The sequence below is a fragment of the Schistocerca americana genome, chromosome 7 (assembly GCF_021461395.2).
Source record: "Schistocerca americana isolate TAMUIC-IGC-003095 chromosome 7, iqSchAmer2.1, whole genome shotgun sequence".
NCBI lineage: Eukaryota > Metazoa > Arthropoda > Insecta > Orthoptera > Acrididae > Schistocerca > Schistocerca americana.
The window spans coordinates 129639403-129666450 of record NC_060125.1 but is presented as its reverse complement, the minus strand read 5'-3'; the positions used below and the strand labels follow the sequence as shown (position 1 = coordinate 129666450).

Here is a 27048-nt window from a genome sequence, read left to right as displayed (position 1 = left end):
AGCTTTGTCCTTGTTCTTGAGGATAATGCAAATAGTTGATGTAGACTGACTGTATGTGAGTGCTAAATCAAAATGCTCACACCGTGTTCACCTTTTTCAATGATTTTCGTTTCATTTCTAAGGTCATTTTGTTTCTCTTATTGTTATCTTCTTGCAGCTTTATCTTCGGGAACATTTCTATGAAGGTTATTAAAATCTGCACACACACACACACACACACACACACACACACACACACACATACACACACACACACACAAAAAAACAACAACACTGTGTGAACACAAGTTTAGAAAAGTCTGTGATCACAAGTTGCATGAAGATGGTAACAAAAGAGTGCTAAACCCAGACTGCAGTACATACTAAAGACATTATTCATATGTTGCTCCCGACAGTGAAAAGTGTTCTATTGTTGAACGTTTCCACAGCCACATGCAAATAGCTGGTAAGGTCACATTAAATAGTTGTCACTCATTGTGCGAAACATTGCTCATTAAGTGAATCATTTTCTTACAATTTGTTTAGCTCGTTATGTTAATTATGCATTATGGGAGGTGCTCATTAAGTGAGGGCCCACTATACTGTGTCGTCCAAACAAGACAAAGCCAGGGCAAAAGTGCCACAGGTGCAAAGATGCGAGCTGGTGCCAGTCCAATAGAGACTCACCACTTGCACGAGGTCCACCAGTGCCACAGGTGGCACTGAGGATGAAGATATAGACTTCGCCTCGACCTGATCTGCCCATGATCAGGTGACAATGGACAGAAGCCTACTCAGAAAATAAAAGAGCAGCACTCGCCCACTTGGTTATAGATCATTGTCCAGGGCTGACTTAGACAGGGAAAGCCGTTTAGTGAACAGACAGTTGTAAATTGCATTTTCTGTGTACTGTGAAATTTATCTATGATTCATTACACTTAGCTATTGAGGGCCTTTCTTGTGTTATATTACATGCAGTGTTGCAGATTTAATCATTCAAGAAGTCACAAACATAAATAAACCTTTTTAACTCATTTGTGTGACTTTATTATTAATTTGTTGGAGTGTTGTAGAACCTTCATTCTCATATCCTGTTACATAACCCTGGTGCATAGCTGTGTAATAGTGGCAGAAAGAAATTGTCTTAGCAGTGTGCTGCACCAGAACCCATTTCAAGAAGTCACAAATGTGGCCTACCTTAACAACAGTGGCAACTTGACCTCCATAGCAGTTGCGACGAGACCTTTACAAAAATGGCGACAAGGGTTTACAAAACACTGTACATACATCCCCTAGAAGGGTGACCTCTGTGCCTCCTGGACACTGATTTTCTGTTGCTCTCCTGATGCACAGGGTGAATCATTACCATTTAATAGTTTTCCTGTCGTAATTGTGAACACAACACATTCAAGTGAGCCATACTGAAAATTAAACTTGCAATCTTTCACTCAAGGGGGTCCTTGTCAGATGCACTCACATCTTTTTGTTTCTTTGTGATATTAATTGAATGCAACAGAAAAATATCTCTTGACAGATGCATTTATTTCAGTGCACATGCCTCAGTGCACTACCAGTAAAGTTAGGTGCGTGCGTGTGCGTGTGCGTGCAGATTGTGGCTCATGGGAACAAGTAATACTTGTTGTGAGTCCCAGCATCATACTTGGATCATTCCAATGACTGGCAGAAGGAAAAGACCATCCTTGCTCACAGAATTTCAGTAAGTTCACTGTTTGCAGTTTTGTGCCCAGAACAGATCTTGACCCCCGTGCTTCTGAGTTGTGGAAGTCTTGAGGTTCTTTGACAAGCTAGGCTTTGACTTCCTTGATTTGCACCTAAGGAGTGTGAGTTATAGGGTTCTCTTAAATGGCTCACTTTAGAATCTGCTTTACTGGTAGCTGACTCTATGTGGGGTGCACACAAGAATTTTTTAGATTAGGCAGTTTTCCTTCCAGTTTTGATAATGATAGCCATACGACACCCTGAAGTATTAGTGTGAGACCTAAAGAAATATCCCTCACATATCTGACTATTAAAATCCTAGTGATCAAATGGTAGGGCTTTTGCAACCAATTCACAGTGTTTGTGACACTCCTAAAAAGCAGCAGAGTTCATATAATAATGGTACAGAACATAAATTGGTGCCAGTGCGCTAATGGGAAATGGTGGCAGTGTATTAGTCGCAGTAGGAAAAAAAACTCAAATCCACCAGGATAGAAATTCAAAAAGCATTTTAGATTTTTTGGGCAAGACTAAAGGACAGGTGAAAACTTGTAATTTGATCTTTCTGGTGACATCACCAGGGGAGATTTCAATAATCCAACAATTGATTGGGATAATTATGGTTATGTAAATGGTGGGCGTGGCAGGACATCCTGCAAAACAATGCTTACTGCGTTCTCTGAAAAGTATCTAGAACAGACAGTTTGGAAGCTCACTCATGATGCAAAGATATTAAATCTAATGGTAAAAAAGGGGCTTAACTTGGTGAGGATGTTCAAATTGAACTGGTACCTGTGACCATGAAGCAGTTGTTGTGGCAGTGATTCACAAAATACAAAGGACAACTGAAACAAATAGGAAGACTACACATCCAGTAAACTAAATAAACAGGCAGTGTTGTCATGTGTCAAGGAAAAACTCAAAATTGTTAACTCTGGGCATGAACATGAAGAGTAATCATAACTCAAGTTTAGAAAAATAGTTGACCAAGCACTGGATAATACGTACACAGTAGAACAGTCAATAATGGGAAAGACCCCAATCATATATTTTGTAAAGGAATTTCTAAAGAAACAGTGACCACTGTGCATTAAGCGTACAACAAAGCATAGGGATATGCTAAATGAAACATGTTTGACTTTCGGGAGAGCGATGTAAGAATCCCTCAATGACTACTATAGCACAGTCTTGTCAAAATCCTCTCATAGAACCCTAAGAAAGTCTGTTAATATGTAAAGATGGCACAATAGTTGGTGTCCAGACACTCTGGGATGACACAAGAGCTGAAACTGTGGGTAACAAAGCAAAATGAAAAGTAGTAGTTCTGAACTTGATTTTCAAATGTTTGTCTGCCTAATTTAATTCTTGCACCACCAAAAAGATGAGTGAGATATTTTGTACTCCCCAATTTAGATCAGAAAAGTCATGTGTTCGTGTCACTTATCGTGCAAACTGTCCAGGACTACAAATGAAAGCAATCAGTAGTAGTACAACTTGAATTACGTTGGTGGAAACTCCTCATAGGTGAGACTGATATTACTTAGCTGAACGTTATCACTGTCTGCTGAAGCAGAAGTGAAATGTTGTTGGTGGATGACTCTGTAATTAGATCCCCAGCAAGCCTAGTTGTTACACGAAACAGTCCAGAGAATGACTATTATAGTACACTTCCGTCATCAGTACTTCAGTCGACCATGGATATGAACACATTCACTTGCAGACAGAAATGAGACTGGGCCAGCAGTTCCTTGATGTTAAATCAACCAGCTACAGGCTCACGTGACTTGCCAGCTTGAGATAATGTGTTGGTTCCTGAGCGCAGTGATCCAGGTAGGTACTGTGCAACATATAGATGATGGCTTCATCCATCAGTACATCCACTTTGATTTCAAGAGTAGAGCTATTAGCACCACCAGTGTTGAAAACCAGCTAAAATCACTAAAAATTAAACAAGGTTGTTGGAATCCCTATCAGACTCCTTACAGAATCGGCAACTGAGCTAGTCATCCTTTAACCATAATATTCCATTGATGTGCTGTGCAAAAAACTATGCTAATTGGTTGGAAGAAAGCAGAGGTCATACTCGTCTATAAGAAGGGGCTAGTAGAGGTGATCCACAAAACTGTTGTCCAATATCACTGACATCCACTTGGTGTAGAAAATCTTAGAACACATTCTGAGCTTAAACGTAACAAGGTACCTATCGTAGAGTGACCTCTTCGATGCCCACCAGTCTGTATTCTGAAAATGATGACCTCCCTCAAAGAGGATTGTGTATCACAATTTCATAATTTTTCAAAATGTAAAAGTAATTGTTGTTTTCCTTTGATAAAAAAATGGAAATGAGCATACGGCATTGTTGGCTGGGAGGCCCCATCTGGGGATATTTATACGTATTTAGCATAAAATTCCCTGTATTGTAAAGCAAGGTACTTACACATATGCAACAAGTCCTTCATTTTCCACCGAGCGAGGTGGCGCAGTGGTTAGACACTGGACTCGCATTCGGAAGGACGACGGTTCAATCCCGGGTCCGGCCATCCTGATTTAGGTTTTCCGTGATTTCCCTAAATCACTCCAGGCAAATGCCGGGATGGTTCCTCTGAAAGGGCACGGCCGACTTCCTTCCCCATCCTTCCCTAATCCGATGAGACCGATGACCACGCTGTCTGGTCTCCTTCCCCAAACCAACCAACCAACCATCCTTCATTTTCTCTACCAATAGAGGAAGAAGCTCATCATACAACAAAGGAATATAGGATTGATGAAGCCATCGAAAAAGTTGAAAGAAGTGCAGCTTATTATGTAGTGTTGTGAAATGTAGAAGAGTGTGTCACAGATGTAATACCAAGTTGTGGTGGCAGTCATTAAAACAAAGACTTTTTCATTGCAGTGAAATATTTTCACAAAATTTCAATCCTCATTGTTCTTCTCCAAGTACAAAAATATTTTGTTGGTGTGCATCTATATAGGGAGAAATGATTATTGTAATAAAATAAGAAAAATCAGAGCTCGCACACAAAAATGGAAGTGTTTGTTTTTCCCAACGTGCTGTTACAGAAATAATGTGAAAGTGGTTCAATGAACACCCTGCCAGGCACTTAAATGTTTTGAATTGCAGAGTAACCATGTAGATGCAGATTCAGGAAACCTCATAAAAGGTATAGGGATGTTAACTTGAGGTTGATTGTCTCTCTTGTTTTTAGCAGAGAATGACATATTCAAGGGTGAATGACATTATGACTAAGATACATTGAATTTTGATCATCTGCAATGATATTCAGCCATGTACCAAGTAATTTTCAAGTGTGGGACATGCTTCCTAATTTTTTCAAGAACACTGAAAGCAGCAAAGTCATTATGGCTTGTTTAGTTTTTAATGAAAGATGTACTAAAACAAGCTTCCAATATTGAATACTTCCATTCTATACTGTTGTAAAATATCCTACCAAAACAAGGTAGTTTTACAAAAGTGTCATTGTACTGTTGTTGTTTTGCCCAAACCAATGGTCAGACCAGACAAATTATTCTCATGTACAATTTTTACATTATAATGTTAAGCAACATTCTTGTATGTACCACAGATGATGTAGTTTCTTCGGGCACATCTTTAGCGGCTGTGGAAATATAAGATTTTCCACTGTTCCTCATACTTTTCTTGACATTCTGCTTCCAGTTTGATCAATCTGTTTTCCTTTCTGTGCTTTTACTTAATGATACAATATCCACAGTTTTCAGTGAAATACAGTGTTCTTCCAGGATGGTCAACTTTACAGCTACAAATGACCCAACTTGTAAACAGAAAAGATGTCCATTGCTAAGATAGAATGTCTCATGTGATGTACCACTTTTTACAATGTAAACTCATTATTTCCAAAAATGTGGTATGCAGCCTTCTTTGAGGGTGGGTTTCAAATATCAGTGCGGTGAAATTCAAATCACACTTTTTGCACAAAAACATGAAAACCATCGAACAAAGCAATCGATCAGATGCAATATTTATTGATTTCTGAAAAACATTTGGCTCAGTATCACATGAACGAACTATCCAAGCAAGACGCATGACCTATCCTCACAGCTTTACTTCTGCTAGTACGAGGTCTCCTCCCTTCCAAACTTCACTGAAGTTCTTCTATGGGACTACAACTAGCCTTTCTTCTAGGAGTGCTAGTCTGCAAGATGTGCAGTAGAACTTCTATGAAGTTTGGAAAGTAGGAAGGGGACATAACTGGCAGAAGTAGTACTGTGAGGGTGGCCATACACCTGCATCTGCATCTGCATCTACATCTACATCTACATTTGTACTGTACAAATAAGTGGGAATGGCATGACAGAGAATATGTCTGATTGTATCAGTTATTAGGGGCTCTTTATGTTTCATTCACATATGGAACATAGGAAGAATGACTGCTTAAATGCCTCTGTGTCTTCTGTAATTAATCTAATCACCACAAGCAGCAACATGGTCACAAATTTTTGTGTCATCAGACTACCAGTTTCAGTATATAATGACCATCTTCAGATCTGTTTTATAAAAACATGTCCTAATATACCGGAACCATAGTGGCATCGTCAAATGCTGATTTTGTGTTTAGCATCTGATGATGCCACTATGGCTCCAGTATATTAGCACGTTTTTATAAAACAGATCTGAAGATGTTCATTACAGACTGGAACCGGTAGTCTGATGACATAAGAATTTGTGACCATAAATGTGAAGTAAAGGGAACTTACAATCTAATCATGTCCTTTTTATCCATATGGGAGTAATATGTAAGGGGTTGTAGTATATTTTCAGCATATTCCTGGAATCCTGAATTAAAGCTGCTCCTTGAAACTTTACAAGTAGGGTGCTGCAGGATAGTTGTGTCCAGCACCACATCTGTCAGTTCAATTTTTACGCTATTTCTGCGACACTGTACCAAGGGTTGAATAATCCTGTGACCATTTGTGGTGCCCTTCTCTGTATACTTTCAATATCCTCTAATGGTCCAATTTGACACAGGTCCCATACACTTGAACAGTATTCTAGGACGGGTCACACAAGCGATTTCTAAGCGATCTCTTTGTGGAATGATTGTGTTTCCCTTGGATTCTACCAAGAAACTGAAGTCTGTCACCTGCTTTACCTACAACTGAGCCTATGTCGATAGATTTCACATTGCTACAAAGTGAGACACCAAGATATTGAACAATATTGTGAAAAAGATAGTTGCTACTCACCATACAGTGGAGATGCTGAGTTGCAGATAGGCACAGCAAAAAGACTGTCACAAAATAAGCTTTTGACCAACAACACCTTTGTCAAAAATAGGCAACAAACACACAAACTCACACAAATGCAACTCACACACATGGCCGCAGCTTTTAGCAGCTGAAGCCAGACAACGAACAGCAGTGCATGATGGGAGAGGCAACCAGGTGGAGGTAAGAAAGACACAGGGGTGGGGGAGGGGGAGGGATAGCAGGGTAAGAGTAGGGGAAGGTAAAGTGTTGCTGGAGGGGAAAGGGGAGGGGAGGGCATGCAGGAATGTGGTGGAGAGGGAGTGTAGGGCAGCTAGATGCAGTTGGGAAGTTTTTTAGACAGAGGGCGGGGGTGAGAGGGGGGCGCAGTAGCAGAAAAGGAGAGAAGTAAAAAGACTGGGTGCATTGATGGAACAGAGGAATCTGTAGTGCGGGATTGGAAATAGGTCCATCAAAGGCAGGTCTACCTGTTGAATCAGTCATGTGATCTACAAGCCAAGCTTTGCAGCTAACTTGTTGGTCACATGTGCTGCATTCTACGATGAGGGTTTACTAAAGTTCCCAACCCTCCTGGCCTCAACTTTCATTAGGTTGCCCATCTAGCACCTTTCCTGTTCCCATTCCAACATTACACAGCCCTGTATTCTACCAACCAACACACCCAGTCTGTTTACTTCTCACATTTTCCGCTACCTCTCTCCTCTGCCCTCCGTCTAACTTCCCGACTGCACCTAGCTGCCCTACCCTCTCTCCAGCTTGCCCCTGGACATTCTCCCAAGAACACTTTACTGTCCCCCACCTTTACCCTCCTATCCCTCCCTGTCCCCTACCCAGACCCAGCCTTTCCTTACTCCCACCCTGTTGCCTCTCCCATCATGTGCTGCTGTTTGTAATCTGGATTCAGCTGCCAGAGACTGTGGTCATATGTGTGTGTGTGTGCGTGCGGGCGCGCGGGAGCGCGCGTGCGTGTGCACACGCGCCAGGCTTATTCTGTGACAGTCTTTTTCTTGTGCCTATTTGCGACTCAGTATCACCACCATATAGTGAGTAGCAACTATCTTTTTCATAATATTGTTACATTCCATCCTGGTGTTTCCATTTCTTGATTTTGACACTAAGGTATTTGTATGAGTTGACTGTTTCCAACTGTGTATCATGAATACTGTAGCCATAGGACATTTTGTGAAGTGCACACTTTTACATCTATATTGTGCAGCTTTTTTCAGGCAGTATTTAATGGCTTGTCAGACTGTCATGTGAGAAAAGTACGAACCAGGTTTCACATGATCGATGTTTTCGGAATCCATACTGGTTGGCACAGAGGTCATTGTGCTCACAGATACCTCTGTTGCACCACGGCTTCACTTAGCGTAGCAGAAGAGGCCCATGACCGATCTAGCAGAAACCCCAGTGGCAGGGGCCAGTAAGGCGTTCTTGCGCAAGAAGCCATATGTTGGTTTCTGACACCACAGAAATTGCCAGCCGGGTCACCTGAAAGATGTAATTGCCACACCATCACACCACAGCCTGCGCTGTGATATCGATGACACAGTGGAAAGACTGGAAATCATGTAGCCATTCCTTAGTGACTCAAACGGCCATGCTTCACACCTCCAACCTGTTGTGAGTTGGGGGAGAGTATGCTACGTCATTTCAAAAACGGTGACCAGCTGGGCTCGTATAAATACTACACATTTTAGACATGCAGTATCAGTCTCCACGTGCAACCTGCTACAAGAGGAGGTCTGTACCAGTTTTTGTCCTGAAATGGGTCATCTAGCTGTGCTGCTGGTCACTGTCTTCAGCAGCTGCAGGACTCCCTACTGCACCTGTGTCTTGATGCTGCCGAGAGTCGAACTGGTGCCTGCAACCAGGAGGCCATCTGCCGGCTGACTTCCACCAGCTGCGGATCCCTGGTTCTTGCCCAAGCCTGCCTGGCTGCCTTTTGCAGGCAAGCTGTACTGTTGCTGATTTGTCTAGTGTGAGTACACTTCACCACTATCAGCCAATGTCACTGTTGTTTGCAATGGAGGTCTCATTTCTGCTCTGCATGTTCGAGTACCTCCCACATGGAGGTACATGTCTGCCCAGCTAATGCGACTGACATTGCATGTTCTGCCATAATGGTGCACCGACCAACTGCCTGGGAGCTGATGTGGCAATTTGCTACCAGAGTGCTGACCATGTAACCTAGCATTTGCCTCCAACTACTGAACAAGGCAATGCAGCACAAATGTGGGGACCGGACTCCACTTGCCAATCGAAGCACATTTCAGTGACTGAGGCCAGCCTGCGTCTTTGGACTATGACTGTTGTGCGTTTCACTCAGAATAAACGTAATGGTGTAATACTTGTTTTTTGTGATGTCAGGCATCCATTTGGTTGCTACCCACTGTCGTACTGCAACTACGCCCAGGTTGGAGAGGTAAACTCCATCCTGAACTCTAGAGGAACATCTCTACCACCCACCGTAGAAGTCATTCACCCCAATAGCTACACCTCATAATGTATGAGCTCAAAGTACATTTTAAGATTCTACAACAAGTGGATGTCAAGACTAATGGAAGGTAGTTTTGATGATCACTTCTCCCAGCCTTCTCATTGACAAGTGTGCTAGTACTTTCTTCCAACTACTGGGCATGGTTTTTTTGTTTTACGTATCTACAGTAGGCTTTAGTTAAAAGGAGGTGCTAACTCAACCGCAAATTCAGTATAGAATCTGATAAGGATTCCATCAAGTTTATGCTTTTGCTTTGCTACCCAACATTTTCAGTCCCTAACTTGTTCATGAGCACGTGGACTCTTAAGTTTGGTGCCAGGCTTTACCTGTGACGAGAATTTCTTTGAGTTTTGTGAGAGATCTTTCAATAATACTCTGCTATGGTAGTCACTGGAGGCTTCCCACATTGCATTATTGACAGCCAAATGCATTTCGTTCTGCATATGTCTACCTATAGCCTTATGCTTTCTTTTAGACCTAATATTCAATGGTCTCTGCTTCTCAAGGTGAATGTATAGCATAGAAAACATAAATGCTCCAATTGTTTTAGTTGCTGGAGTACTTTGGTAATTATTGCTGCTACAACTGTCTAATGGTTACTGATACCGACTTCTATGTGGGCATCCTCAGAGTGTTAAGTCCCATAATGCTCAGAGCCAAGCCATCCTCAGAGAGGTCTACATATATTCGTTGCTATTATATCCAATATACTTTCATCATGAGTGGGCCTCTGAGCAACCTTTTCTAGTTAGTTCTCTGAGAAAGTATTTCGTAATGTCTCACTCTCCACTCACAAAATAGTGTTTTCCCAAATGACTGTTGGATGATTAAATTCTACTCCAATATGACAGTATGATTAAGGAAATAACCTTACTATTGAACTTAATTTTTCTCTATAGTTTTACATTACATAAGGAGGTAAGTCAGGTGGTCAGCAGAAGGATCCAGTAATAATTTTATGTCCATGCTTGATATGACAAGGAGATATCCCCAGCAGTGGGATCAGCTTCTTGAAACAATCTATATGGTGATGTAGGTTAAAATCCAAGGAATCACACCATGCAATCATGCACCCCAGTGGACTGTTGTTTGCAAGTAATCAGCGAAAAAAGAAAAAAAAAACAGAATTTTGTGTTATGCTGTATAGCCTTAAAAATGATAACAACTAGCAGACTGGACATGCAAAAGTCTGTCAGTTCAAATCTCATCAGGTACGTTTTTTTCATTTTTAAATCTTTATCAGTATGAGTATGATCATTATTTTTAACAATTCATTGGTTTACATGTAATTTATTGAAATGGCTTTGACCATTATTTTTGTTCAGTTAATTGGATTACAGGCAATTTTCTTTTTAATTTGTATTCCTTTGTCATATCATTTTAAACAACATTTCAATTTCCCCTTATTTTGTCTCCGTATCATTCTTTTTCCACCTGAAATCTTTTACATGTGAACCTAATTATTTTTATTTATCTATCATAATGTTTAAACATCTGAAAATCCCAATCTGTAAGATGAAATAATCCAATTTATTTGACCATATAATGGGGTCAAGAATGTATTTTTCATTACAAGATGCATATGTTTTTGGATGGCAGTCATCAGCATTTAAAACATACATTCTTCTTGCACTATGGACAAAATAACATGGATAATGATTTAAACGAAAGTAGGGATATAAGTAAAACAAAATTCAAGCAAAATGAGAAATAGAAATAATGAGTGCAATAACATGGATGAAAAATCAGATGACAAACTAGAAGCAGTTAAATCAAAATTAATACATACAAGTAATCAAATTCACATTAATGTGGATTCCAGGTGGAGAAAGGCTGATAGGAAGAAAAATAAGAGCAAATGATGTATTTCATATGATGATTAATGTGATGTGACAAAAGAATGGAAAAAAATTAAACATAAACCAATGAATTGTTAAAAATATAATCACAGTCATTTCGATAAAGATTTAAAAATTAAAAAAAAATTCAATGTACTTGGCAAGATTCAAACTGACAACATAATGCATGTGAGGTTATTGTCTTAACCATTATGCTACACAACCACTCTGTAAATTGTTACCAGTTTTAAATGCAAAATTAAAGACAAAATTCCAACTTTTTTTTTTTAGCAATTACTCACACATGATGGCCCACCAGGGTGAATTGCGGCTGGGTGTGATTCATTTAATCGTAACCTACATTACTGTATAGATTGTTTCAAAAAATCAACCCCACCACTCAGGACCTCTCCTTGGTGAGTCTTGTCCAAAAAATACCACTTGCAGTTTCAATTTCTATCTCCATGGATTTGAGTTTCTTGTCTAGTGTGACAGGTATACCACCTCCATTTACTGTTAGCCTATCCTTTTCGTATATGCTTCAATTTGCCCAAATATCTCACTGTTATCAATTTTTTGCTTTTACCCAGCATTCCGTTCCTAGTATAATGTGACCTCGACGATTTTTTGGGAGCATTACAAACTCTGACACTGTAAATACTTCTACCTGTTGGGATGGGGGCAGCGGGGTTGGTGGCAACAGCATTTCTTTCAATCCCATATTGACACTTTTCGATCCCTTACAGCTATCATTCTATGGACTGGATGGAGAGTGTCTTAATCTAAAAATCACTTGTCTGCACTCTACACATAGGCAGTTTATCTTATGTGTAGTGCACACGTGATCTATTTAGGGGAACCTACAGGTTTGAGCCCCTTGATGCAACTCCAGGATGTTTCAGTATAGCTTGTCACAGAACCTTTCAAATCTGTGGTTGTGGCAGTTTCTAAACTTGAGGTCAGTAAACAATTACACTGAGTCCCCATACTATTATGCCACAAATCATATTATGGATTTCATCAACAGTTAATGAGGAGTTAATTAAATCGGCTGCAGTCTCTTCCACGAATTCAGTCACAGGGTTCATTTGTACTGGCACTGTGTTCCATGTTCCAAGCAATAAGTCAAAACATGTCTCCACATAATTACATATATTGTGTAAACACAGTCACAATATCAACAGTGATCTGCATGTTATTGTATGGTTGCTAGATCAATTTTGGCAGGATTTCACAAAAATACAGGTATTGTCAGTCACAGTAACATACCTCCCACATCATCTTCCAGTGACACCTGTGTTGTCTTTTAAAAATCTATATATAAACATGTCTCTCTCCACCAGTTCAGGGAATGTGAGGTCAAAAACATGGTATAAATTCATACTTCATTGTAGAATTAAGCCATCTGATGGCTAGCACTATTTAAATTTACGTTAGTTTTTACATAAAAGAGTTTCTCTTTTATATATTAAATTAATCACACTGTACAATAATGTGATGGCAACAATATTAGAGTCACCTGTTCCTACCACAATTCATTCTCCCATCTTAGTGAAATAAAATTAATATGATGTTAGCAAAATTTAAAACAAGTGTAAAGTGTCTGTGCCAATTCCAGACCTAGTCATAGATTTTCCAGATCCATAATATCCCCCCCCCCCCTCCCCCGAACCATGGACCTTGCCATTGGTGGCAAGGCTTGCATGCCTCAGCAATACAGATAGCCGTAATGTAGGTGCAACCACAATGAAGGGGTATCTGTTGAGAGGCCAGACAAATGTGTACCTCCTGAAGAGAGGCAGCAGGCAGCAACCTTTTCAGTAGTTGCATGGGCAACAGTCTGGATAATTGACTGACCTGGCCTTGTAACGTAAACCAAAATGGCCTTGTTGTGCTGATACTGTGAATGGCTAAAAGTGAGGGGAAACTGCAGCTGTAATTTTTCCCAAGGGCATGCAGCTCTCCAGATGGGGACTACTCAGTAGGATGTCTTTATCAGGAGAATTAAAACTGGCATTCTATGAATCGAAGCATGGAATGTCAGACCCTTAATCCGACAAGTAGGTTAGAAAATTTATAGAGGGAAATGGATAGGTTAATGTTAGATATAATGGGAATTAGTGAAGTTCGGTGGCAGGATTTCTGGTCAGGTGAATACAGAGTTATAAATACAAAATCAAGTAGGGGTAATGCAGGAGTAGGTTTCATAATTAATAAAAATAGGAACACGGATAAGCTACAATGGACAGGATAGTGAACGCATTTCTGTAACCAAGACGAATACGAAACCCACACCCACTACAGTAGTACAAGTTTATAGGTCTACTAGCTCTGCAAATGAGGAGATTGAGGAAATGTATGATGAGATAAAAGAAATTATTCAGATATTTAATGGAGATGAAAATTTAATAGTCATGGGGGACTGGAATTCGATAGTAGGGAAAGGAAGAGAAGGAAAAGTAGTAGGTGAATATTGATAGGGGTAAAGGAATGAAAGAGGAAGCCACCTGATAGAAGTTTGCACAGACATTAATTTAATCATAGCTAACACTTGGTTTAAGAATCATGAAAGAAGGTTGTATACATGAAAGAGACCTGGAGACACTGGAAGGTTTCAGACTGATTTTACTGGGTGAAGCAAAATTCAAGCACTCAGGCTTCGCAGCGCGACTCCTTACATACCAGCAGTAAAAAAATGTTGGTCACAAAATTATGTCCGGCGAGTACATCCGTCAGAAAAAGGAAGTCAAAAAGTGGCAGTCTGGCAACACTGTAACCACAGGTAAGATAACTACCTCTGTCAGCACATATTAGCCTTGCTGTACAATTGGTGCAGAGGATAGAGTTTTGGGTTATTTGCAGGAGGTCAATGCTTCAATCTTGGGTTGAGGCATATGTTTTTTACTTGGTAAATTCTTTGTACCCTCCTCCTGTGGTCCCATAGATTAGCATCAACTATTATTCTTGCCTCATTCAGGTCCACAACATTTCGTTAGGGTCTTATGTTACCAGTAGGACTAGCAACGTGCTTTGCGAATAGTGTCCAAACTCGGTTACTGTTTGTGTGTGTTATCACCATGGTCCCACTAATTATGCCTTTGAACATTGAGTCTGGTAACCACATGCTGTTTAGTATGTATCTCAATGCATTATTATTATTATTATTCTATTGTTAGGGTTATGGAAACAGTGTAATTCAAAACCAAACATTTCACAATTAGCACCGAGCGAGGTGGCGCAGTGGTTAGCACACTGGACTCGCATTCGGGAGGACGACGGTTCAATCCCGTCTCCGGCCATCCTGATTTAGGTTTTCCGTGATTTCCCTAAATCGCTTCAGGCAAATGCCGGGATGGTTCCTTTGAAAGGGCACGGCCGATTTCCTTCCCCATCCTTCCCTCACCCGAGCTTGCGCTCCGTCTCTAATGACCTCGTTGTCGACGGGACGTTAAACATTAATATCCTCCTCCTCCTTCACAATTAGCTTTGTTGGAATGAATCACGCAGAACAATATCTGTCAGAGGGGTAAGGGGCATTAGGTGAAACAGCGTACAGGACTGATAGCGTGCTTATATTGTATGCGCTGTCCACCAGACAGGGACTATTTGCAAGCGGAGTAACGCATCCGTGACAGACTCCAATGTACATGCGTACACGTAACAAATTTTCTCATTGTAAATCTCTAAACCAGTGTCACAGATGTATGGCATACACAAACGATGAATATGTGGATATGCTTCTAGTCCTTGATACATCTGATAACTTGGCTGGTGTTGCTGCTTGTGAATACGCTGCTAGATATCCTCGTCGACACCACCCAGATAAAAATGTGTTTCATCATCTGGAGCTGCACCTTCGGGAGTCAGGCTCTCTCTTTCCACCATCATGTGACAGAAGTTGTCAATGGACTCGCCGTACTCCAGCTACTAAGGAAGCTATTCTGGAGGTTATACACCAAGAACCTCAGTGAAGTACACATAGCGTAGCGAGGTAGCTGCGTGTCTCGCAACACAAGGTTGTTAACGTGCTGCACGAGCATGGGCTGCACCCCTATCATTATGCTTTCATGCAACACCTGCATCCTGCAGATCGCCATCAGCAGATGCAATTCTGTGAATGGTTCCATCAACAACAGGAAGCCAACAATGACTTCGTGAACAGCGTAATATGGTCGGATGAAGGAGCATTCACTCGTGAGGGTGTCTTCAATATGCACAATGCCCACCATTGGTGTGAGTTTAACCCGCACATCATCCACGACCATGGATTGTATCAACGTCTGGGTTGGAATATTGGGCGACAGGTGTTAGGGGCCCTACATGTTGTTTAACCGGTTGACTGTACAAAGGTATCATGCATTCCTCTCAAACTGTCTGCCTGTTGCACTGGAAGACGTTCCACTATATGTTTGGGAGAGGATAGGGTTCCAACATGATGGTGCACCTCCACACTCTGGAATTAATGTGCAACAGCATTTGGACAGAACATTTCCAGAGAAATGGCTTGGACGTGGAGATCCTGTTGTACGGCCACTGCATCCACCTGACCTAAATGCCCTGGATTTCTTCCTCTAGGGACACCAGAAGGAGCACATGTGCTCTATGCTGCCGTTGAATATGGAAGAATTGGTAGCGCATGTTCATGGTGCTCTTGTTACTGTGGACACAGCTTTGCTGCAAAAAGTCCAGAGCTGTATGATGCGGCGGGTTGTGCAATGTTTTGACATGAAGGGAGGTCACTTTGAGCATCTGTTGTTCTGAGGACAATGTATGCTGTTGTGAAGATCATGCGGTCATTAATGTGGACATTATTATTGTGGACATTATTATTGTCACTGATTGCCAATGTGCAATATCTGAGTGGTCATATTACATGCAGACTCCTAACTAAGGTACGAGCATATGGGATTGGTTCCCAAGTATGTGAGTGGCTCGAAGACCTCTTAAGTAATGGAACCCAGTATGTTGTCCTTGATGGTGAGTGTTCATCGGAGGTGAGGGTATCATCTGGAGTGCCCCAGGGAAGTGTGGTAGGTCTGCTGTTATCTACATAAATGATTTTTTGGATAGGGTGGATAGCAATGTGCGGCTGTTTGCTGATGATGCTGTGTTGTACGAGAAGGTGTCGTTGTTGAGTGACTATAGGAGGATACAAGATGACTTGGACAGGATTTGTGATTGGTGTAAAGAATGACAGCTAACTCTAAATATAGATAAATGTAAATTAATGCAGATGAATAGGAAAAAGAACCCTGTAATGTTTGAATACTCCATTAGTAGTGTAGCGCTTGACACAGTCACGTTGATTAAATATTTGGGCGGAACATTGCAGAGCGATATGAAGTGGGAGAAGCATGTAATGGCAGTTTTGGGGAAGGCAGATAGTCGTCTTTGGTTCATTGGTAGAATTTTGGGAAGATGTGGTTCACCTGTAAAGGAGACCGCTTATAAAACACTAATATGACCTATTCTTGAGTACTGCTCGAGTGTTTGGGATCCCTGTCAGATCGGATTGATGGAGGACATTGAAGCAATTCAGAGGCGGGCTGCTAGATTTGTTACTGGTAGGTTTGATCATCACACGAGTGTTATGGAAATGCTTCAGGAACTCGGGTGGGAGGCTCTAGAGGAAAGGAGGCGTTCTTTTTGTGAATTGCTACTGAGGAAATTTAGAGAACCAGCATTTGAGGCTGACTGCAGTACAATTTTACTGCTGCGAACTTACATTTCGTGGAAGGACCACAAAGATAAGAGAAGAGAGATTAGGACTCGTACAGAGGCATATAGGCAGTCATTTTTCCCTCGTTATGTTTGGGAGTAGAACAGGGAGAGAAGATGCTAGTTAAGGTACGAGGTACACTCTGCCACGCACCTTATGGTTGATTGCGGAGTATGTATGTAGATGTAGTATGAAAGACAAGTAGAAGTGTCATTGTACTTTACTATCATCTTTAACATATTGAAATTGATATTGTTTAGTAGTTATTCTGTCCTATGACAGGTCATTTGTTTCAACTGTCTGATATTTGTCTAACCACATATTTGTTATGTTCATCATTACAAAATGTTGTAAATTTAGGATACATGTGACCTAAGAAACAGTGTATATTACAGTATGAAATGTCAGAAAGAAATATATGCGCCCCAATCCAGGTTCGAACTCTCGACCCCTTGCATGCTAACTCAAAACTATATCCACTGCACCAACTGTACAGCATGACTAATATGTGGTGACAGAGGTAGTTACCATACATTTGGTTACAGTGTTGCCAGATTGCCACTCTTTAACGTCCTTTTTCTACCGGATGTACTCACTGGCCGAAATTTTGTGAGAGACTTTTTTTTTTATCACTGGCATGTGAGGAGTTGTGCTGCGAAGCCCAAGTGCATGAATTTCTCTTCACCCTGTATAATGGCAAGACAGAGATTTTGGAACTAAGTTTCAAATTGTAAGACATTTCCAGGGGCAGATGTGGACTATGACCACAATTTATTGTTTAAAAAGAGGGCTAGCAGAAATCCTTGGGTAACACAAGAGATATTGAATTTAATCAATGAAAGACGAAAATATAAAAAGTCAATAAATGAAGCAGGCGACAGGTAATACAAACATCTAAAAATTGAGATTGACAGGAAGTGCAAAATGGCTACGCAGGAATGTCTAGAGGACATATGTAAGGATGAACAAGCATATATCAATAGAGGTTACTGGAACGTTAGAGAGACCTTTGGAGAAAAGAGAACCACCTGTATGAATATCAAGAGCTCAGATGGAAAACCAGTCCTAAGCAAAGAGGGGAAAGCAGAAAGAAGGAAGGAGTATATAAATGGTGTACACTTGGTGTACTTGAGGGCAAGATAATGGAAATGGAAGAGGGCATAGATGAAGATGAGTAGGGAGATATGATGCTGCGTGAAGAATTTGACAAAGCACTAAAAGGCTTAAATCAAAATAAGGTCCTAGGAGTAGACAACATTCTGTTGGAGCTACTGATAGCGTTGGGAGAGCCAGCCGTGACAAAACTCTTCCATCTGGTAAGCAAGGTGTATGAGACAGGCAAAATACCATCATACTTCAAGAAGAATATAATAGTTCCAATTCCAAAGAAAGTAGGTGCTGAAAGGTGTGAAAATTACAGAACTGTCAGTTTAATAAGTCACAGTTGGAAAATACTAACACAAATCCCTTACAGAAGTATGGTAAAACTGGTACAAGTCGATCTCAGGGAAGATCAGTTTGGATTCCAGAGAAATGTAGGAACACATGAGGCAATACTGATCGTAAGACTTCTCATGGAAGGTAGTTAAGGAAAGGCAAACCTACGTTTATAGCATCTGTATGCTGAGAAAACGCTATTGACAGTGTTGACTGGAATACTTTCTTTCAAATTCTAAAGGTGGTAGGGTAAAATACAGGGAGCGAAAGGCTATTTACAATTTGTACAGAGACCAGATGGCAGTTACAAGAGTCGGAGGCATGAAAGGGAAGCAGTCGTTGAGAAGGGAGTGAGACAGGATTGTAGCCTAACCCCGATCTTACTCAATCTGAATATTGAGCAAGCATTAAAGGAAATAGGCATAAAATTCAAGGGAGAAGAAATAAAAACTTTGAGGTTTGCCAGTGGCATTGTAATTGTGTCCGAACAGTAAGGGACATGGAAGAGCACTTGAACGTAATGGACAGAGTCTTGAAAGGATATAAGATGAACATCAAGAAAAGCAAAATGAGGATAATGGAATTTAGTTTTATCAAATCAGGCGATGCTGGGGGAATCAGAGGAGGAAATGAGACTCTTAAAGTAGTAAATGAGTTTTGCTATTTGGGAAGCAAAATAACTGATAATGGTTGGAATAGGGAGAATATAAAATGTAGACTGGCAATGGCAAGAAAAGCATTTCTGAAGAAGAGAAATTTGTTAACCTCAGGTATAGATTTACCTGTCAGGAAGTCCTTTTTGATGAAAGTATTTGTGTGGAGTGTAGCCACGTATGGAAGTGAAATATGGATGATAAACAGTTTAGACAAGAAGAGAATAGAAGCTTTTGAAACGTGGTGCTACAGAAGGATGCTGAAGGTTGGATGGGTAGATCACATAACTAATGAGAAGCTGCCATTGGAATTGGGGAGAAGAGAAATTTGTGGTACAACCTGATTAGAAGATGGAATCGGTTGGTAGGGTGCATTCTGAAGCATCAAGGGGTCACCAGTTTAGTACTGGAGGGAATCATGTGGTATGAAAATCATAGAGGGAGACAAAGAGATGAATACAGTAAACAGTTTCAGAAGGATGTAAGTTGCAGTAGTTACTCAGAGAAGAAGAGGCTTGCACAAAATTGAGTAGCATGGAGAGTTGCATCAAACCAGTCTTTGGGCTGGAGACAACAACAACAATAATAATAATAATGTCCCAAAGTTACAGAAGATTTAATATTGTGAAATTAATATTAATTCACCTTAAGCATCTGGGTTATAGTTGTAGGTGTAAAACATCATCTTGTGTTGTCTAGTATCAGTTGAATGAACATTACTTTTGAAAACAATCATTTAATTGAATTTCAGTATTGTATCATAAATTCTCTCATTGATACCGGACAATTTTTGGCTTTAGTCATTGTAGATCCTCAATTGTTGGTAGCGAAATATGGGGTAGTGAATTTAACTTGTTTCAACATTCGAAATGTGGACTTCTTACATCAATCCTAAAATACAATTTCTGAAGATTCTATAGAATCAAGCCATCATCTGTGAAATGTATTTTTTTTTTTTTTTTTTTAAAAAAAAAAAAGAGTTTATGTAATATCAGTTTAAGTTAGGGTTGAAAAGTCTTGCTGGTGGTCATGATCGACTTTTGCTTCAATAATCAATACTCAACTACAATATATCACCTGAATCAATCCTTACACTCAACTCAGAACCAGGGGGCCATGGGTAGTTCTTTGGATAGCTCAGTCTGTAAAGGACTTGCCTGCAAAAGTCACAGGTTTGAGTCCTGGTCTGGCACACAATTTTAATCTGCCAGGAAGTTTCAATATGAGAACTAATGCCACATTTTCTGTTGATGATACAGTTACTTATACACCTATTGTAGTTAATAAATTTGAGTAAATGTTGATGAAATATCTATGTCTCAAAAAAGGGTAGATCATTAGTAAACTAATATATGAAGTAGTGCCTTCAAAAAGTCTGATGTTCCACTGACGTTAGTACATGGAAACCGATTTGCTGGCAGTAACCTGGGAGAGTAAGAATTTTGCTCCCTGGAAAAATGAGACTAGAAAGGTGTGACTAGAAAGGTGTCTAGAAATGACAGCTTAATTTTATAGGGGGATTTAGTTGCAGAGAAAACCTAGAAAGTTTAAAGAAATGCAAGTAGGAAACAAGAGAACAGGAGGACAGACCTATCCTAAGAAAAGATATTGTTCTGCCTTCCATTCACTCTTCTCCTTCTGAACCCAGTTAGCTGCCTATGTCTGTCACTGCATACTTCTTCTAACCCTTGTAATAGGAAACATTGTAAACAGAGAAAGCTTTATTTTCATCACACTAGTTGTTTATATATCACCGCTTATAACTGAAATGCTATAGCTATGTTGTCAGGTGCAACAGCTGTACTATGTTTTCATGGTTTTGTTACTTCTTGTTGCATATTGTGTACAATTTGAGTTGGTAACTGTGATTTTTTTGTACAGGGAATGATGGAAGCCAGTATGAAGATCAGGAAAGGCTAAACTCTCATAGCAAACAAGATACCCGGCCACCTCCAATTATAAAACATTGGTTGTATAGTAAAGTCTTCCATGAGGAATTTAAATTACATGACTTTGTTTCATTAAAAAAGAAACTATGTTCCTTCAAAGATAGTGATAAGTCTCAAATGAGCCAGCAAGCAAACAAATCAGAGCGCAAACAGAAGACACCTAAGAAAATCAGTCGAGACAAAGATTCTGTTGGTGACGTAACAGGTGGACAAAACATAGTGAATGTCTCTGATGGTCATAATGGAGTGATTGAAAGTTCTGGGCATCTTCAGATGCCACCAGTAAATTCTAGTTCTTCACCTGACATGTATATTTTGCCAGTGAATTTGCAAGATCTTCCGCCTCTGAATCAGCCAAGTGAAATGTTGCATCAGCACCATCAACACCACACTATGCAGCTTAACCTCCACACTTATTCCACACCCCAGGCCAGTGTTATAAACCCCCTTGTCCACAATCAGCCTCCGTGTACAGCAATGATGGGATCCGTAGGCCTAAGTCAGAACTCTTGTGGAGCATATGCCCCTGCTGCTGCATTTTACTAGTGTGTTCCATTACAAGGCTTTACTAGTGTGTTATTTTCCCCATATAATACTTAATAATAATTATTTATAAAGGCATTATATGTGAAAGACTTCTTAGTTTGTGAAGCGATTTTATGTAAAATTTTAAGTCACTGTAATTTTTTAGTGCATCATCTATTCAGATTTCTCAAACATTGTGTCATGTTTATTGTGTAGAAAAGGAAAATAAATGTTATCTGTCTTTTGCATCAGAATGTTTATTTTGCTTCAACAGTATAAGGAAAAGATAGATTGCTACTCATCATAAAGATGCCACATTGAGTTGCAGGCAGGTACAACGAAAAGACACTTACACGTTAGCTTTTGACGACTGTCAGAAAAGGAAAACACACACACACACACACACACACACACACACACACACACACACACACATGTAAGCACACACCATTTGCGGTAGTTTGGAGCAGAGTGCTAGTCTGAGCTGCCAGAAGTGACAGTCATGTGCTTGAGGTGCAATTTGTGTGTGTGCGCGTGGGGGGTGTTTGTTTCCTTTTCTGATGAAGGTTCTGTGAAGATTCTGGCCAAAAGCTAATGTGGAAATGTCTTTTCATTGTGCCTGTCTGCCATTCAACATACCGTCTTTATGGTGAGTAGCCTGGAGTTTCCATTGTTTTATTTCTTTCCAGTCAGATATGTTTCCACCTACTGATATGGGGTATCATCAGTAATTTTTTACGAATAGTAAACATGAAAACCACCGAGAGTACTACCCAACAAAATTATTTGCACTGGGCCTTCCTTGGCCACTATTGGAACACACTGTGACCTTAACAGTAAACAAGTACACTGGTGATTATGGAAAATGCATCACAGTGTCAATGCTTTCAGGTCAGCTGTGCACATACTATTAAGTGGTTCAGCATGTCCTCATGATAAAAACTCACAATACACTGATCGAAGTGCCCTCGCCCCCCAAGTGCCATAGTATAGTGGTCAATTAATACCTAATATGAATATGTAGAATGTGCGTGGTTGAAAATGAAACAAACATTCTGTTGCAAAAGACTGATAATATTTATGCTTAACTTGTTGATAAACATAACTGAAGTAGCAACTGAGAAAGAATGGCTGCAAATATTTAAAAATTATATTGCTTTTTGTGTAATCTACAAATGTATCAAATTGATATCATTTAATTCACATGCATATTCCCCAGTTTTCAGAAGATAATTCAAATTGGTTTAAACATATTTCCTTCTGTTTTTGGTCATGTGTTTGTTTGTTTTTAAATTAGTTACAGTTCATTTAGGACACAAAACTTCATAATTTTATCTGTCTCTGGTCATTATTGTTCCTTGTCCATCATACAAAGTGTAAAAAACTATGTATACAAAATTGTTGAGTGTTTAGAGGAGATAAAAAAACACTTATGTGTCAAAAATATCATGTGTACTCTGGTATTGGGTGCTGCAGAGGTTGAATGCCCAACGGAGGAGATGGACCTCAGCAGTCGATATAGGGCACCACGGCAAGTGCGCCTCTGATGCTCTTGTTTGATGCCTACGAATCAATCTTCGCTATACTAGAACTGTTGGATAAGTGCCTACGTGTCATCTGGATACTTTGTTTGGTTTCATCTTGGATTGATCTCTCCGCAGCTCTTGATCTTGTTGTCATCACTGTGGCGACTGATTTGCGTAGCACCTCACTGTTGTAACATTGTTTGTCCTTGTCCTGTCTGTAGTCTGTCTGTCACATTTTGTTCTCTGTACCATTGATTTGGGTTACTCTTCCTCAGGCGGCTCTCCCTCCTGGCAGGTCCCTCTGTTTCTGCATTCACCAAGGTTTGAATTGATATCCAGCTACCACTGGCAGAGCATGTACCGTTTCCCCACCACGACTCCATGAAGGTTTTGACACTAGCAATGTTCAGAGATAGTGTTCAGACTTACATGTGAGGAATATTGTATTAGAGATATTGTTGAAAACGTCATCCATTTATGTTATGGCACAAGCTGCATCTGTGTCCTAATGATTGTCTGAACTAAACCACCAGATGTTTCACAAATAAAAGTTGTAGCTTCAGCCAAACAGGCAACCAACCCTTCTGGAGTTGTTATCTGTATCTCTTACACCAAATGCTTCATCTCACCCAACAAAAAGAAATCTGTAAGAGTGATGTCAGGAGAACATGATGATCATGATGCACGTGTTTTGTAAAATCACTCCTTTTGGAGATTATTTACTTTTCCTTAAGATCCTCCCACTGAATCTCAGCCTGACATGTGCTTTTCGTACAGTCAGTTTTATGTGGAAGTCGCATTTTAGGTCACTCTGAATGGTTACTCCAAAGTATTGTACAATTGTTACTGTTTCCAGCGATTTGTCACCAGTAGTATAATCTCTCCACCTATGTGCGCAATACATAACATTTAATTACATTCAGGGTAATGACAACTTAACCTTTAATAGCAATAAAATGTTACTGTGTTGCAAATCAGATTCCAGTGTCAATGTGCTGCATGTGAAGCAGTCAAAACAACTGTGAATGTTGGCCTAAGAGAAGTCCAGTGTCAAACGTGTGACACTTGTCATATAACAGAAGTGCTTCTTTTCATCTCCTTTAAACGTTCACGCAAAAACTCTGCACAATTACATGAAATAATATTTGCAAACGAGACATCTGCATGTCTTTGATCAGCAGTTAAAGACATTACAATTTTATACGCCCATTTTACGCATTTGGTATGCCACAGGTTTTATGGCTTGTATTGAGCTTAAATTATCATCACATTCTAAAGTTTGTACATTCGACTCTGAAGCTTTGCTGTGAACTAACACCTGGATGTATCTAAATGTGAGTCACATGAAATTTATATCCATTACCTTCTGCTTCTAACAGTGAGATTAAAAATGTTTATTGTTTAATTATATGTAAGATATTTTGATAAGAAAAAATTTCTTACTTGATTTTTGTGTTATAAAGGTGCTGTGTGCGCTGATCTGAATACTGCATACCTTTTCAATTCTTGACACATTCTACAAGTTATAAAATTGTGTCATAATCACTGAAATGGATTTTATGAACTTTGCTGTGTAACATCTCAACAAAATTGAGACCTCAAATGAAGCCATGTTAGATGCTCACATTAAATGTTGCATGTTTGCAACAGTGTTCATTAATTCACCATGATGCCAAATAATGTCATTGTGCTACACTTATCACTGTAGTAAGTGTACTTGTAAATATATAATTGACATTTGGATACATGCACAGAGTTTATACTGTACATTATTGATATAATATGGTATATACAAATTACACCATGAAACAATGTAACAGTGAAAGGTAGATTCCAACATATGAGGCGTCCTAGGAAAGCACACATTTCACTTCATGTCAGCTTTTGGTTAACTCTATTACTGAAAATGAAACTAGAATGACTCAGGCATGATACAGTTGCTGGTCAGGCAGTGTGTATGTAATGCTTGAAACAGACTTTCGCTGAATCTAATCCTTCCAAAAATACCTGCAGACTAATTTTCAACTAGCATTACATACTATCTGTGTAGCCACTTTGAGCAGTTGCGCAAGTCAGTTTCATATAATGTAAGTGAACTAAATCAGTTCTATATGATGTTTTTACTGTTTAACCACAATTTAATTTGTATTGCAGGTTTGCCTGTGGACATTTCCATTCATGTAGCCTTTTATTGTGTTGAATCTTAGAGAATGCATTAGCCAACATATATCAAGAAGTATCTATATTTTACATCCCATAAAGAGCCATAACACCCCCCCCCCCCCCCAACCCCCATGAACCATGGACCTTGCCACTGGTGGGGAGGTTTACGTGCTTCAGTAACACAGTTAGCTGTACCATAGGTACAACCACCATGGAGGGATATCTGTTGAGGGACCAGACAAATGTGTGGTTCTTGTAGAGGCAAAGCAGCCTTGTTACAGCAACTGAAATGACCTTGTTGTGCTGGTACTGCGAATGGCTGAAAGCAGGGGAAATTGCAACTGTAATTTTTTCCAATAGCATGCATCTCTTCTTTGTGATTAAATGACAATAGCATCGTCTTAAATATTACGGAGGTAAAACAGTCCCCCGTTCAGATCTCTGGGCAGGAGCTACTTACGAGGATGTCGTCATGAGGAGAAACAAAACTGGCATTCCATGGATTGGAGTGTGGAATGGTAGATGTCTTAATTGAGTAGGTAGGTCAGAAAAATTAAAAAAAGGAAAGGGATGGGTTAAATTTAGATAAGCGGGAATTAGTGAAGTTTGGTGCCAAGAGGAGCAGCACTACATACAGAGTTATAAATACAAAATCAAATTGAGGTAATTCAGGAGAATGTTTAACAATGAATAAGAACATAAGAGTGCAAGTAAGCTATTATGAACAGCACAGTGAATGCATTATTTTAGCCAAGATGGAGACGGAGCCCGCAAACATCACAGTATTACCAGTTTATATGCCATCTAGCTCTGCAGATGATGAAGAGGTAAGAAGAAGAAGATGGAGTACTGACAGAAGTAAAGCTGTGAGGACAGGTCATGAGTTGTGTTTGGGTAGCTCGGTGGGTGGAGCACTTGCCCACGAAAGGCAAAGGTCCAAAGTTCGAGTCTCAGTCCGGCACACAGTTTTGATTTGCCAGGAAGTTTCAAAATTAGTTCTTTTTGCAGATAATGTTAGTATTGTAACCAGTCCAAACACACACACACACACACACACACACACACACACACACACACACACAAAATAGTAAATAATGTTCTTAAAAGTGTTATTGAATGGGTTTCTGTGAATGGTTTCACTCAATTTCAAAACGACACAACATACTCATTCTGCACATCTAGAGTTACTTCATCAATGATACAATATGAGGAAAACAGAAATGGAAGAAATAAAAAAAAATTGTATGGAAGAACACATGAACCACTAGGAAAACCTTATGCAGATGATGGTGATGAAGTCCCCAAAATCCTCCCCGAATAAATAAGAAAAGCTATAAACGAGATGCAGAATGGTAAAGCTGGGGGGTCATGGTGGTCTGAAAATTGACATACTCAAGCTTACAGGGGAGGAAACTGAGAAACATCTGGCTAAAGTCTTTACTTTGTGTATACAGAATGGCAGCATCCTGACCTGGTGGAACAAAGCAAACATAATCTTACTACATAAGAAGGGAAGTATTCACGATCTGAAGAACTACCGCCCCATTAGCTTACTTTCTGTTATATATAAAGTGTTCACTAAAGTCCTGATAAATCACATTAAAATGGTAGTGGAAACTGCCCAGACCATAGGACAAGCTGGATTCCACAGTGGTTTCACTACAACTGACCATATAAACACACTGCGTGAGGTAATTAGTCAAGCAAATGAGTATGAAATGCCACTAAGCATAGCCTTCATTGACTTCGAGAAAGCCTTTGATCACTTTACAGTCATACAAGCACTGGCCGAGCAA

The 27048-nt window shown here is 39.9% G+C and overlaps 1 protein-coding gene across 1 annotated transcript in view; it reads left to right on the top strand.

Moving 5' to 3' along the window:
* The window catches only part of LOC124622085, a 65694-nt gene extending 40847 nt beyond the window's left edge, over window positions 1-24847 (top strand). The window contains exon 4 of the mRNA XM_047147661.1: window positions 20971-24847. Coding sequence (XP_047003617.1) covers window positions 20971-21584 — 614 coding nt within the window. The 3' untranslated portion in view covers window positions 21585-24847. The remainder of the gene's footprint in view (window positions 1-20970) is intronic.
* Window positions 24848-27048: the final 2201 nt, after the last annotated feature.